The sequence below is a fragment of the Canis lupus genome, chromosome 30, assembly GCF_011100685.1.
Source record: "Canis lupus familiaris isolate Mischka breed German Shepherd chromosome 30, alternate assembly UU_Cfam_GSD_1.0, whole genome shotgun sequence".
Classification (NCBI taxonomy): Eukaryota; Metazoa; Chordata; class Mammalia; order Carnivora; family Canidae; genus Canis; species Canis lupus.
Window position 1 is genome coordinate 2,743,807 of NC_049251.1, and position 15,545 is coordinate 2,759,351.

Sequence of the window (15,545 nt, forward strand, 5' to 3'; positions counted from 1 at the left end):
TTTGGGACCATGTCTGACAAGGGCTGTGACAGCCTTGGAATTTCCCAATTACTTGTATGTCTTACGAATCTGTCCTCCCCAATATCCCAGTCCCAATATTATTTGACCAATCTCAGTGGAGAGTCTACCTTCACAGCTACCCACTGCCTCCCCATTGTACCCTCACTGTACCCAACTCCTGCCACACAACATTTTAGGATTCTAGAATCATCAATAGGGAAGGTGAATTCAACCAAGAGTCTTCTTTTTAACTGTCAGTGACTTGAGCTCTTATCTCTGCCCTTCCACCTCCTTCTGCTTCCTTAAGCTTTGTTATAATTTTTGGGGGAAGACACAATTAAATTTAGTTATACTAACTCTCTCCTTGCAGGCTTGGGCAAGCTAGCCACTACCTCAGACTTTCCATCTGTAAACTGGATCTGAAAATACCTTTCTCACAAGAACATTGCATTAGTAGGACATATGGTGGATTTTTTAAAAAAATTATTTATGAGAGAGGGAGAGAGAGAGAGAGAGAGGCAGAGACACAGGCAGAGGGAGAAGCAGGCTCCGTGAAGGCAGCCTGATGTGGGACTCGACTCTGGGTCTCCAGGATCACTCCCTGGGCCAAAGGCGGCGCTAAGCCGCTGAGCCACCCGGGCTGCCCTTTTTATTATTATTTATTTTTATTTTTATTTTTTTATCATATGGTGGATTCTTGTGTCATTCAGGGCCAGTCTGGAAACTGATGGTGTATTTAATCTGAGTGTTTGAGAAAACTTTCCTGAGTAAACAATTGACAAAGGTAAAGTCATAGGAGACCAGTGTTAAACTCCATACTTTCCTCTAAATGCAGTAAGTAAAAATTATTGTAAGATTACAAAATAAATATAATGCAATGATTTATTTAGGTATTATAAATTGTATTGTATTTGTGGAAAACCTGTAAATTAAAATTAAAATCATCCAATTTCTTTACCATTCAGAGACTAATGTATTCCTTACAGACTTTTCTACATGCAAATACATATAGCCAAAAAATAAGTTTATAGCATACTTAGCACTCTATAAGCCTTTTGGGTTTCAGCTTCCTCTTCTCTAAAATGGGCCTATAGTGGAGTGCATGGGTGGCTTAGTCGGTTAAGCAATTAAGTCTTGATTTTGGCTTGGTTCATGATCTCAAGGTCATGAGATGGAGCCCTGCAGCAGGCTCCTACTGGGTGTGGAGCCTGCTTATGATTCTCTCTCTCCCTCTTCCTCTCCCCCGTTCCCTACCCCCCTCAGTGTACACACTTTGTCTCTCTCTAAAAAAAATAAGAGATGCCTTGGTAGCTCAGCGGTTGAGCATCTGCCTTTGGCTCAGGGCTTGAACCTGGGGTGCCCGGATGGAGTCCCCCATCAGGCTCCCTGTGAGAAGCCTGCTTCTCCCTCTGCCTGTGTCTCTGCCTCTCTCTGTGTCTCTCATAAATAAATAAATAAAATCTTTACAAAAAATAAAATAAAATGGGCCTACAGGGCTGTTTTGGTTACCAAATGTACTATTACACAGAAAACCCTTAATAAGCATTCAATAAATAAAATGACTTTTCATTCAGTAATATGTGAGTCCCCTGAGGACATACGATGTGCCAGACACTGTCCATAAGAACTTCACATCCATTAATTCAATAAATGAGTCCATTAGTAAAGCCCAGGGAGTCCACAAATTAAAAAAAAAAGGGTGGTCAGTTCCTCTTCATCTCCATCAAGAGTCAAGGTTAGGGTGAGAGATAGTAACAATAATATTTTTCAAATTTCTCTTTGGTTTTAGAATTTGTTATATGTGCTTTGCAATGTCTCCAAAAATTGTGGTTTTTTTAAATCATGCTTTTATCCAGACAAGGTGAAGATAAGTTTCCCTCTGCCCAGAACAGCGCTCTGAGGAGCAGATATTCACATGAACTGTAAAAGAGTCAGTCATTCTAGTAACTGGAGAATATTCTAGTAACTGGAAGTTTGGGTTTAGACTAGGGTTTGGCTTCAAGTCTGACTCTTAGTCTGATTGTTTGAAGAATAAGTGTCTCTAAACCTCACTTTCTCGTCTGTAAGATGGGGTTATTTTCTACTCTGTCTTACACTGTTTCTGAGGGAGGATCATTTGAGATTGTGGATATCATCTTGTTGGACACTATGAAGGTCTACACAAATGGAAGCGATTTATTTAGGTTGTAATAGAGCCAAATTCTAGGTAAATAAACAAAGGATTTCTTTCCTAACCACTCTTCTTTCAGCAAGGAATCTGATGTCCTGGCAGTCCTGTCTACCTCCTTTGATGTCAAAGCTGGATTAGATCATGTGTTTTCTACATATACCTGCTCTTTCCATCAAACTGACCCTGGGAGTCATTGCAGTGGCCTGAGACAAACTGCGGGATGGGAAAAAGCTGCAATCCCTACCCACCTAGACATAGATTCCTATGTTCTTCTCTTCTTTTTCAGTCTTCTTGCACAAAAGGCTGCAAACTCAGTGTACCAATGGCCATAACCAATACAGGAAGTCTCAATAATAATAATCATTACAATAAATCAACATTTGTTAAGCACTTAGTAGGTATCAGGCAATGTGAAGAGTTCTTTTTACAGACAATCAAATTTAAAACTTCCAACAACCCAATGAGATAGATGGTTCTTTTACTCCCATTTTACAGATCTGGAAATAGTTTTCAGGAGGTTACGTAACTGCCCAGATCACACAGCTAGAAAATGAAAGAGTCAATAAGCTAATTCAGTATCTGACCCACACGGAGGCTTAGCAAATGCTTATACAATGAATGCATCAAATGCATTAATGAGATCATCAAACGCATGATCAGAGATGATCATGGGACATTAAGTTATGGGTCCCTATTATTTATATAGGGAAGTTTGACTGTAAAGTCTATGCTTGTAGCTACTCTCCAGCTACCCGTCATTCTCCTATGTTCCTCATTTAATTTGTTGACCTCAGAGAGCCCCCAAGCACATGCTAGTTGTGAAATCCACCCCCACAAACTATGCAGACAAGTGAAGTTAGAGTTTGACTTTCAATTTTCTTAAAACATTACTTTTTCTGTCCACCACTCACCTCCCTTCTCCCCTTGTTCCTTAAAAAAGAAGTCATTACGTCATTGTAACTTCTCACCTAGGAAAGTCTTTTTAAGTACTAGCCCCCCTCATTTCAACACCCGAGGACCCTAAGAGCCCCAGAGAGAGGTGTGGTAAGGAGAACAAATATATCAAAGTGAGGAATAAATGCCTGTCGAGCTCATTAGCACCCAGGCACAGAGAAGGAAACTGCTATTTTTATCAAATGTACCTTCATTTAAATAAATTTCAGAGTAACTTGATAGAAAAAGGGTTCCTTTGGAAATATTTGATTCTTCTAATAAGGACAGGCTATCTTATGTGTCTTTTCTAGCCTGGTTTTTAACCCCCAGATGTATAATGTGTAAGTTTTTACAATCATTCCCTTATAAAATATCCATCTCTGCCACTTGTCTTTGGGGTTTAGTTAAACATAGGCCCAACATTGGCGTATGAAAGCTTCGTGGCGTAGAGTGCCACCTGTGCGACCAGGAGTTAGGACTCCATCTCCATCTCTTTGTGATGCACCTGCTGGGTATTGATCACTCAATGTGGGTCCAGTCATATGATTCCTATAGCCAAGGCTGGCTCATGACTCAGTGCATGAGCAGGTCTTCAGAGTTTAATATATCCATTAGTTTTTCTCACTCAGAACTTTGCCATCATTTATGGAGTCTCTAGGATGCTTCCTGGACCTGGTTGTGCATCATGTTCATCCTCAACCCTTGGACCAAGATTTTTTACTCAAATTCAGGAGTCACGGACACTCAGAGTCTCTGTGCTGAGACCTTGTATTTAGAAAGTTAGCTTCCATTATGCACACACACACACACTCCTAGGATGTTTTCAGTAAAATACAAAAATGAACTCCAAAATGGTTTTACCTCCACCTTTCCCACTGAAAGCAAATTTGAGGAAACTTACTGTCTGTTCTTATGAGCCAGTTTTTCTAGAATCTCAGAAATTATCTGCTCCTTGAACATTCTTAACTATTAATAGCTGCCAACATTCCCAAATTTACTTTCTCTCAAATAAATAAAATCTTTTTTTTTTAAAAAGCCTTAGTATTTATTTCCGCCAATTACAGAAGTAATACCTATTCAGAGGAGAGAAGAGCATAATAAAAAAAATTCTGTCACTCAAAGAATCATCATCAACCACAGCACAGCAGGGGGAGAGGCAGAAGCAGATTTCCCATGAGCAGGGAGCCTGATGCAGGCTCAATCCTGGGACTCCAGGACCATAACCTGAGCTGAAGGCAGATGCTTAACTAAGTCACCCAGGTGCCCCAATGCTAGGTTTTTTTACTTAAAAAAGAAAAAGTGCTCTTTGTACTTCCTCATCTCTGAAATCATGGAAAACAGCTAAAAGGAGGATCACCTGTGGGTATGGCTCCCTCTCCAGAATGTTCACTTCAGCCTCCACTTGGCCTGCAGTCCACATGAAAGCACTGTGTTCTGACTGCAGTGAAGAAGTCTCAGTTTCCAAGAGACCAAGACCAGCATCCTCTCCTAAAGACTGGCTTGCCACATTTCATTGAAACCTCTTTGAAAGTATTAGAAACCACTTTTTGAGAACACATTTATTTCTCTAATATTTCTAGATTTTTTTCCTGACAATGTAGAGTTTGACATTTGATGAGTCAAGAAGCCATGTATACTAGAAAGTGGACCAGACCCAAGTCAGAGAATTGGGTTCTGTCCTGTCTGTGTTAAAACTAACCATAGATTTGCCATAAGAGACTCTTAACTATAGGAAACAAACTGAGGGTTACTGAGGGGACAGGGTAACTGGGAGATGGGCATTAGGGAGGGCACTTGATGTAATGAGCACTGGATGCTGTATGCAACTGAAGAATCATTAAACTTTACCCTGAAACTAATAATACACTATATGTTAAGTAAACTGAATTTAAATTAAAAAATTAAAACTAGCAGACCAATGAGCCAGGTTTCTGAGACCCCATCTAGCAGAGTTTTCTTGGAAGTAGTGTCACAAACTATTAAAACTTGACTGCAAGGAAAATGCTTGGCTTCAATATCACACTACCTGGGCTGGAACCTAGACATACCATGGACTGATTGTATAACCTAGGCAAGCTGCTTTCACACCTACATTTGGTTCTCTCATCTGAAAAATGGGTGTAATCATACTCTTCTTCCATGGCTCTTGTAAGGATTAAGAGGGATATATTTAACACATAGTTGCTACTACTAAATATGAATTGAAATTTTTAGACCGTATTTCACATGAAAAGGCTCCAGTGATTTTTTTCTTTTATTATAATTGGAAAAATAAAGATATAGAGGGAAGAAAAAAGAAAATTATGAAAAAAGGAAGAATTAAAAAAAAAACAATTATTTGCAAAAATTTATCCTCTACTTGGAGACAGGTATAACAGAAAAAGGTCCCTAGATCAAATATCTCAGAGGTATCAACATTCACCAAATCTATATTTACATGCCCATATGTTCCTACTGGCCACAGTTACTCAAAAATACAGACATTTCAGTGCACACAGCAACATTTTTCAGAAAGATTTTTCCTTTTAGGACAGGGAGATGCTACAAAGTGTAATCGGTTCTAAGCAATTCTGAAATATTGTATCAATTTACAGCAGGAAGGTCACTGTTGGTGAATAAACATAAGGATTCTGTTTTGTGTCTGGGATTTAGCAGGCTAACCCCCACTAATGTTAATGGGGCCAGGCTGCCAAATCCCTAACCATCACCCTGGATATTTGCTCCAATCCTTTACTGTTTGAGATTGAAATGTGTTTTCCAAATCAAAGCTGATCCTGAAATGGGATCTCTGCATCATCAGACAGGAACAGTGTGCCGATGCCTGGGGACCTGGAAGTGCTTGAAATGATGATATTAAGGAGTTGAAAGGGGGGTCTTCACATTGTCTACCTAAATCACTGTGGCTTTCTTTGCTTGATGCACAATATAGTTTGCTCATTTTCCAAACCCACCTCCCACTACTTCTCTGTGAACTCCAGGCAAAGGAAAATCCTCCAGCCCTCTACATATATCTCCAGGCTTCTCTACCAGAGGAGAGCATTTATATTGGTCCCTACCTACTTCTCTTTTCTTCAAGGAGACCCATTTCAGTGCCACCGTGGTGAAGTTTTTCTTTATCTGCTCCACATCCCTTACTCAAACACACACATACACACAGACATGCACACATTGTATATGATGTCTCCCTCCTTGAAACTCAGAATACTTTGAGCCTTGAGTATGGCACAGTGCAAATTCTGCCTTACGAAGTTGTCTCATTTTGCTCAGGTAGTGTGTAGGCCCTGCAAGGGTAGGAAGTGCATCACACCTGTCTATATTTCTTTTAATATCCAGTCCAGGCCCTTGCACACCATCCATGTTCAAGAAAGCACTGAATTGGATTGAATGAATTTCTATTACTCGTTGTTTTTGGAGATTGGGACTTTCAAGGAAGGGGTTTGGGAACGGAGGATTTGGGGTATAATTGTAGATGATAGATCCTTTATTTATGAAATTAAATGAACATGTTTGAGAGAGCATCCCTGGTCTGTGGAGCCAGAGAGAAGAATTGGTCCATTCTTCACAACTCCAGTTGCCACAGTTGTCAGAGACTTAGAACACCAGCCTGGGTGAGTAATGGAATTGATGCACAACAGCAAGTCATGCACTGATACTTAGCATCAGTGTCCTTCAGAGATCTCTAGATTTATGCAGTGACCTTGCCTATAGCCCTCAAGGTCCAAAGCTGAGTACATTGAGGCCACAACTACTCATTTGGGCTTGGTTCAACCAGGTCGGTTTCAGCTAACATACATTCTCACTGGTGTGTGATAATCTTCTAAATGAACTTAGCCTTTGAGTAGTGACAAACCTGGCTAGCCATGCCTGTCTGAATATCAGAGCCCTAGCTGAGATGGGACTGATGATTTACCCTTTGTCTACTCTAATTTTAATTGCTTCTGTGAAACCTGCAGGAGGTCTGGAAGTATCTCAGGCAAAGGATAGTCCGTGCTCAATCTTTCTGTTTTCTCACAACCCACTCAGCAAATCTAGTGGAATTTCCTGAGGCTTTTTATCTAGCTTTTATTTAGTTGTTTTATAAATTGAATTGAACTAATAGCAGATCTTCTTCCTGGAGATTGTCTCCCTTAACTTTATGATACCACTTTGCAACTATCCTCTGCTAGCTAGCTCTTTCCAACCTCCATCCTGCTCTCCTCCTCCGCCTCCTCTGTCGTCTCCAGGTTTTACCCTTTGTCAGACCTTCTCACTGCCACAGCCACTGCTTCTACTCCAGAAGACGTGAGAATTGTTGTTAGTCTTCCATCTATAACTTTCCATCACTAACTTCACAGAAGATATAAACAAGGGCGGCTCTGTTGGGAAACTTAGACTTCGCTTTTCCTCCCTCTTCCTAATTTCCACTCCAAATATCTGATTCTCATAATTTTATGCTTGTTCTCATAATTGTTTTCATCCCTGACCACACATTAGATCCCCTAGGTATAGAAAATTTAAAACTCCTGGTGGCTGGGCTCTGACATCAGAGATCTAATCTAGGTGCTCAGGAGTAGGCCAAAGGGATTGGTAATGTTTTAATTACTATTTTCCCATTATTATTGACACAAATTTCCATCTTTTTGTTGGAGATGTAACTCTAACTGCCCTTCTTAAAAGCTGAGATAGGTATTATTATGTCCAGGCTTTCAGGTCCTGGAGCAGGGGCTCAATGGCAATTTATTGTCTTAAGTAAGATATCCACACATCTTGGTTTGTTCAGGACAGATCCAATTAAACCCATTGTTCTGGTGTACCATGCAATTAGCTATCCTGCCCCTTTCATTCTCTAAGGTATCCCATTTTGTGCAGTAAATTATATAGCCCCTCTAAACATAAGGGTACCTAAAGGTTGGAAATAGTTTTAAAGGCTGAATTGTGTTCCTCAGGTAAGACTGTGACTGTATTTTGAGACAGGGTCTTTAAAGAGGTGATTAAGTTAAACTGAGGCCATTGAGGAGGGCTCTAGTCTAATCTGACTAGTGTCATCACAGAAAGACAAAATTTAGACACTTGGAGAGACATCAGACATTCACCCATGTGCAGTGAGGACAGACCATGTGACACAAGACACAAGAAGTTGGTCACTTGCAAGCCAAGGAGAGGGGCCTTTGGAAAAAAACCAAACCTGTTGATACCTTGATCTTGAACATTTAGCCTCCAGAACTGTGAGAAAATAAATTTTTGTTATCCAAGCCATCCAGCCTATGATATTTTGTTATGGTAGCAGTAGCAAGAAATAAACAAACAGACAAAAAAAAAAAAAAAAAAACCAAAACACCAAAACAACAAACACACACATTTGGTAAAATATAAAAAAAGTAAAACAAAACTAAATACAGTTTCCTAAATATTCCAATCCTCCAAGATGGATCCTTATACCATTTTCCAAGAAACTCATTGTCTTGGTTTTAGATTGTTGGGGTTCTTCAATCAAAAAGCAGAGGTTTGACTTAATGTTTTCATAGAATGTTTTTAGCTTTCATGCCCTCTGAGTCTATGAAACCTTTTCCAGGTGGAAGACTGAGGTAGTAAATGAGATTATGACAATAAATGTCACATATGGCTGCCATGACTAAGGCACAGTTCCTACTCTGATCTAGAAACATCTCATCTCCATATAACTAGAAACAGTGACTTCAATGAAGGCTCAGTGCAAGGTCACTAAGCCAGCCTGGATGAGTTTAGTGCAGGTTCCTGTACAAGTGGACATCTAAACTGGTTTTTAATGGGTGAAGAGGAACATTCAGTGAGAGGAGGTGGTGGGACAAACAGCAGAAGAAACTGTTAAAATAATAATAATAATAATAGGGTAGGGGCTCCTGGGTGTTTCAGTCGATTAAGCATCTGATTCTTGATTGCAGCTCAGGTCGTAATCGCAGAGTCTTGAGATCCAGCCCCGCATCAAGTCGGGTCGGGCTCCTCTCTGGGCATGGATCTTGCTTGGTATTCTCTCTTTCTCTCCCTCTGCCCCAAGTCGCCCCCCACTCCCATTTTCTGTCTCTTAAAAAAAAAAAAAAAGGAGAGGTAAAAGAGAAACCATGTTCTATCTGGTGCTTTCCTAACCTCCTGCACCTCCGATTTTAATTTTTTTTTAATTTTTATTTATTTATGATAGTCACAGAGAGAGAGAGGCACAGAGACACAGGCAGAGGGAGAAGCAGGCTCCATGCACCGGGAGCCCGATGTGGGATTCGATCCCGGATCTCCGGGATCGGGCCCTGGGCCAAAGGCAGGCGCCAAACCACTGCACTACCCAGGGATCCCTGCACCTCCGATTTTAAATGCAGTCCTTTACCTTTGTCCTCAGAGGTTAGAGGGCACAGCTGTTATCCCTGATTTTTTTTTTAACTCTTTCAGTATTTGAGGATTTTAAAATTATAAATTCTGTACTTTCAGCTTTTCTTTTCCCTGATTAAATAACTTCAGTCTGTTCAGGGTATTCTCCAAATTTTTATATCCAGTTTGTACATTGGAATCTATTGCCCCTACTGAGGCATATGTATGTGTGTGTGTGCGTGCGAGCACACACACACACACACACACACACACACACACACACAGAGTCATACATAGGCCAAAAGGGCCTGCAGTTCACCAAAAGGCTCTTAAATCTAAGAGAATATATTGGTGCTGTCCTCTCACAAAGTACAGACTAAGGTCACATTCAACACATAGCTATATGAACCATCAAATCATCAGTATATTTTCTTCATTAAGTAGAAAGCAACAGAATTAGACTGACAAACAGCAGTCATTCTGAGGGGTGACTCCATATGTCCAGAGGAAGGTGTGTTCCCTCCTCCATTTCTGATGAGTGAATTAATAATCTTTCCATTTGTGGGTGTTTGGAAACATCAAAGAACTGAAATAGATCAGGCCCACTGATACACTATCATTCTTCTAACCTTACATCACAGCATAAATACAACAGTCCTTGTTTTCCACACAGATTCCTACTTCTTTCACACCCAAGCATATGCTAAGAGCTCTCAAACAACACTCTTCCTCCATCTCAGGGAGGTGTCTTAAAACATTTTTAGCTCACCAAACAGAAAACAGAGGAGGATCTGTTTCTTTACTCAAGGATAATAATCTTCAAGTGCCTATTTATAATACCAATGGAAACCTATAGATTGAAAAAAATGTATTTTCATTCTAAAATTGGCGTTTGCTCTGCTATAGTTAAAAGGTGCCACGATTGTATTTGAAAAACAATCATCCAGGAAATTCCACGTTGCTTCACAATGTTCAGACCAAGTGCTCACTGAATAAGAAGATGAGTAGTATTGAAGCCCTGGAGGAAAAACATAAGCCTACCGAGCTAATAGAACCACAAGTAGATGGAAAATGCCAAAAATTATAGTGAAATGTGGGACTAAAAAGTAATATCTTATGACCTACAAGCAAAGGATCAGTCTCTTTGAAAGAACCCAATAAGAAATGATTGACTAAAAGTCTAAAACTGTGCTTGTAATACAGTAGCAACTAATCATATATGGCTATTTGATTTATTTAAGATTAAATAAACTTAGAAGTTCAATCACATTTTAAGAGTTCAACAGCGGGCAGCCCAGGTGGCTCAGCAGTTTAGCACCTGCCTTCGGCCTGTGGCATGATCCTGGAGACCTGGGATCGAGTCCCACGTCGGGCTCCCTGCATGGAGCCTGTTTCTCCCTCTGCCTGTGTCTCTGCCCCCCACCCCCCCTCTGTGTGTCTTTCATGAATGGATGAATAAAATCTTAAAGAAAAAAAGAGTTCAATAGCCACATATAACTAGTTGTTCCCATATTGGGTAACACAGAGAATAGACATTTCCATCATTACACAAAGTTGTATTGGACAGGGCTGTTCTAGAGGGTTCTGTTTGACTATTGGGTTAGCATCATTTTAAACATCAGGCCTTAAAGAGATGATGGGGAATATGGCATACCTGCCAAAAGTGACCATCCATGGCAGAAAGGTATGATGGAAAGGAAAAAATATTCTATTCACGGAATGAGCTAATATGATATGCGGTTACCATTTTATTACAAGAAATCTTCCTAGACAAGCAGAGAAATCTTGGGCTAAAGTGGAAAAGAGTTAGTAAATACTACTACCTGAATGCCTCAGCACACTCTTGTAAACATTCCAAAATGTACCAGCCTCTTCTCATCTGTTAGTGGTGATAGGACTTTATCGGTCATCGATTCCTCACTTTCTGCCCCGCAATGTTCTTCTCTTTTGAATATGCAACAAAACATTTGTGAACATATATTTAAATAAATAGAAACCCCATTTGGAATAAAAAAATGCAGACTCTTCCCAGGTTAAAAAAAAAAAAAGGCAAGAACTTTATTTTAAACAAATCCTCAGTTGTGTGTTACACCATGTCCGTACCTAAATCAAAAATCATAAATGATAATGCAAAGGAAATAGAGGGCTTCATAATAGCAATTATCCATATATTATTCTTGGCCAATGCTTTAACTAAATACACAGTGGATGTGAAAGGTAGAGTATGGCACTTAAATAAATAAGAGCAAAGAGAAGGAAACATAGTCACAGTCCAAAGAAATAGGTTTTTGAACCTTTGGTATATGTCTCAAATATCCGTAAACACATGTTAGCCAATAGTGTTTCATTCCAAGCTTCTTAAGCTAGTGATTGAGTGTGTGTTATTTCAGAAATAACTTATAAAATGATAAATCGGGATTGACACGGGCTGATTAAGGTCTCTGGTGTGAGCACACAGGTAAATTCAAACCATGGCAAAAGGAAGTGCAGCTGTGTTGCACAACAAACCTATGTAAGAAAATGAGTGAAATACATGAGTTAGAAATTCTGTGGCTCAGCTAGACACCCTTGATAGGAACAACGACAATAAAATATAATTTTAATGCTAGCCAAAGTCCACAAGCTGGAAGGCAGAAATACCCCAAAGCTCATAACCACATGCCTAACAGTGCAACAACCATCTCACAGAATTATAGCTGCATATTGCAATTCCCTCCCTCCCACCCAAACCCTGCCCCTAATAAACAGCACCAGTGCAGTTTGAGTTAGAAAATTGGAAATACTGAGACATTCCAAAGGTTTTCATAATGACTACGGGTTAGTCAGATGGGGCTTTAATGCAAACCTCTACCGTGGCCATTCTCCAAAAAGCACCCCCTGTAATTCCCTCTGGCTTGCAGATAAACCATATTAGGTCTACTGTAAGGCCAGATTCAGGAAAAAAGCTGGCATGCTATCCTGGGTTGAGGGAGAGGGGCATGCTGATGAGGGAGGTACACAAAAGATGCCTCAAGGATGTTTGTCCTGCAGCCCAGGATGAAGGGATGTGTTGAGACAGGTCACCAGTTTTACCAATGAAATATTTGTCTCACACCATTCACGAGGATATAGAGCTCAGCAGAGCTAAGTCCTACTTTGTAGCTGGGCCAGTACACTGGTATCAGGATCAGATTGGGCCACAAATGAAAAGGCCCAAAGAAGTCCAACTCATCCATCTCCTCACTTTACTCGGTGCTTTCTGTAGGAACCGATGGTGTGACCTGTGGTAACGGTTCTACTTTCTCTCCTCTCGCACTGATGCAAGGTCTTCTCTCAACCAGTTTTGTCCTATGTCTCAATGGTAAGTGAGGGCAGCTAGAGCCACTCTCTGAGCAGTTCTGCCTTGGGGCTTCTTTCATTCCCCGGGCCTTCCTCAAACCTGTCCCTTCACACATAGGCAGAGTCACTGGACTGAGTCCTGCCAAAATTGGGAACACTGACCCGGGGCAGGTCCTTGTTGCGGATCTCATAAACTGACTTCCTCTTGGCTTGGGCCCCTCTCACAGCCAGCTTGATCTTGCGCCATCCCAGGTGGTTGAGTTCAGCCAGGTTGAGCACAACACAGATGCCACTCACAGCAAACATGAACACTAGAAAGACAGTCTTCTCAGTAGGCCGGGACACATAACATTCCACTTCCTTGATGCAGGGGTAGCGGTCACACTCATACAACCCTGGGACACTGAAGCCATAGAGAAAGTATTGGCCCACCAGAAACCCAATCTCCAGGGCATTTCTGAACACCACTTGGATAATGTAGAAGCGAGAGATGCCTTCCTGCCTTCGGAGCTTGGATCGTGCTGCAGTGCGCAGCCCTGATGGGTGTGGGGTCAGCTCCTTAACCTCTAAACAATCTGGCTCCACTTCCTTGCTGGTGTTCTCTGTGTTCTGCAGCACCCCATTGACAATGGCATTTTGCAACTTCTTATCTTCTCGTTTGCTACTGCCACTGGCTCCACTCCCGGTTCCTCCAGGACCCCCCATGGACTCAGGGGGTTCCCTGTCCAAGGCTAGGAAGACAGTAGAGTAGCGGCGTTCTCGCTGCTTAGCAGACTGGTGCACAGAGTAGGTGATGAAGCAGAGACTGGGGGTACACACCATTATGATCTGGAAGACCCAGTAACGAATGTGGGAGATGGGGAAGGCGCGGTCATAGCAGGCCTGGTTACAGCCGGGCTGCAGGGTGTTGCACACAAACATGGTCTGCTCATCATCGTACACTGTCTCCCCCACAATGGCCACAATGAGGATCCGGAATATCACCACCACAGTCAATAGGATCCTGAGCAAGGGAAGAGGGAGGGAGAGAGGTTCTCAAGGGTTGAATCACTGGCTTAGGAAACCCCCTCCTCCTTTCCCTGCCCTGGTGTTTGCCAGTCTTTGGCTGGGGAGCTGTCCATCCCTGGGTGGTACTGACCTGGGAATCTAGGAAATCTTTTCTGGCTCTACCCTTTCTGCTTGCTGGTAGTCTCGGAACACTTCATATCACAAGGGTCTCGTGTGTGTGTGTGTGTGTGTGTCCATACAGTAGACACAGTGTGCTGCAACAGATAGATTTCTTCTGTATATGTGGAATGGACAGAGCCAAAAGACACATCTTCACTCTGGATATGGCAAATGCACATGGAATATCTGAACAGAGTACATGTTTCAAAGTCTACACATAGAGTGTGCATATAACCATCCCAAGTGAATAGTTCAGCCTCAATATAAATATTGAACTTAATGCTTTATATAAACAGCTAAGATTATATATCCATATATACATGGGTATATGTAGTGTATATACATATGAATATATATATGAAGACACAAGTGTTATCAATTGGCAGTGTGGGGTTCTGACACCGTAAGTTTTAACATCCAAATCAGTTTAGCTTAATGAATATTTTTTTGGGGGGGGGGAGATACATCTGCTCCAAAGAGCAAATCCATTTCCCCATTTGCCCTTCTCTGTCCAAACACAATCCTGCCTTCCTTGTAGATTCTATTTAGGGAACCGGATGGAGATTGGCTCTGACTCCGGGGAGTGGGGGTACCACGACTGAGCCAACAATTCCTTTTCTAATGGGAGAAGTCAGACCCCACCCCCCACCCCGTGGGGCTTCAGGGGGAAGGGATGGAGAGTTGCTCAGAAGCAGCTGGGGAGGGGGGCATCACTGGGCATCGGGTACCCAATTACCCAGGGACACGGGCGCCCAGACCGAAGACGATTGGAAGGGGGCAGTGGATGGGCTGGGGACTGCTGGGGCTGGGGCTGGACGTGGGAAGGGATTCCGGGGGGTCGCCCGACGGGACCGCTGACGGCCGGCTCGGCGCCTTACCTCCCGATCATAGTGGAGTGCTGCTGCACCGCGGCTTCCAGCAGCCTCTCCAAGATGGTCCATTCCCCCATCGCTGTGCATCCGGAGGCAGCAGACAAAGACTGGGCAGCACCGGGCACGTTCCCGCTCCTGGCCCCTCCCTGGGCCGCACCTCCCGACTGGGAGCGTAGCCCCCCGATTAAAGAAGCAAACGAATTAAAAAAAAAAAATCCAGGAATCCCCTCTCCCGTTTATTGCACTTAAAAGAGGGCAATGAGGAAGGAGATCGCAGCGCTCCCCGACGATGGGGCAGCCGGCGCGGTCGGGAGGCGGGCACGCACCTCCGCAGCGTCCCGGGATCCGGGCGGGAGCCCTCGGGAGCCGCGGGTGCCGGGCGGGGCGCGGGGCGCGGGCTCTCGGCCGCCCGAGCGAGGTCTCTGCCCCGGGGCTGGGGCCTCCCGCGGGCACCGGCGCCCTGTGCTGCCGCCTGCGAGGCCCGGGCCGAGCGCGCGGAGCCGGCGGACGCGCTCGGGAATCCGCGGCCGCCGCCTCTAATCCGCCCTTAAGTAGTCTCCGCCTGCGTCACGCCAGGTCGGCGGAGGGGAGCCGAGCGCGCCGCGCGGCCGGGGTGCGCGCCAGGCCCGGGCAGGGGCCGCGGGGGGGCGAGGGCGGCGAGGGGCCGCGGGCGGGCCGGGAGTGGGGCGGCCTCGGGAGCAGGATCCCCGCGCCCCGCGGGGCCGGGCGAGGCGCGCAGGTGAGCCCACCTGAGCGCCGGGCCCGGGAGG

General features: G+C 43.4%; 1 protein-coding gene across 1 annotated transcript; it reads right to left on the reverse strand.

Annotated features, from left to right (window-relative positions):
• Positions 1-12,128: 12,128 nt before the first annotated feature.
• On the reverse strand, positions 12,129-15,063 carry GJD2 (gap junction protein delta 2). The gene is made up of 2 exons (XM_038579870.1): positions 14,782-15,063; positions 12,129-13,739 (listed from the first exon to the last, which is right to left on the reverse strand). Exons 1-2 carry the CDS (start codon positions 14,850-14,852, stop codon positions 12,845-12,847), a joined length of 966 nt encoding a protein of 321 aa, XP_038435798.1. The 5' UTR covers positions 14,853-15,063; the 3' UTR covers positions 12,129-12,844.
• Between the last annotated feature and the right edge of the window lie 482 nt (positions 15,064-15,545).

Coding starts and splice junctions, on each gene's coding strand:
- GJD2 (XM_038579870.1), bottom strand. CDS start 14,852: ATGGGGGAATGGACCATCTTGGAGAGGCTGCTGGAAGCCGCGGTGCAG. Junction 13,740..14,781: donor CACTCCACTATGATCGGGAG/GTAAGGCGCCGA, acceptor TCCCTTGCTCAG/GATCCTATTGACTGTGGTGG.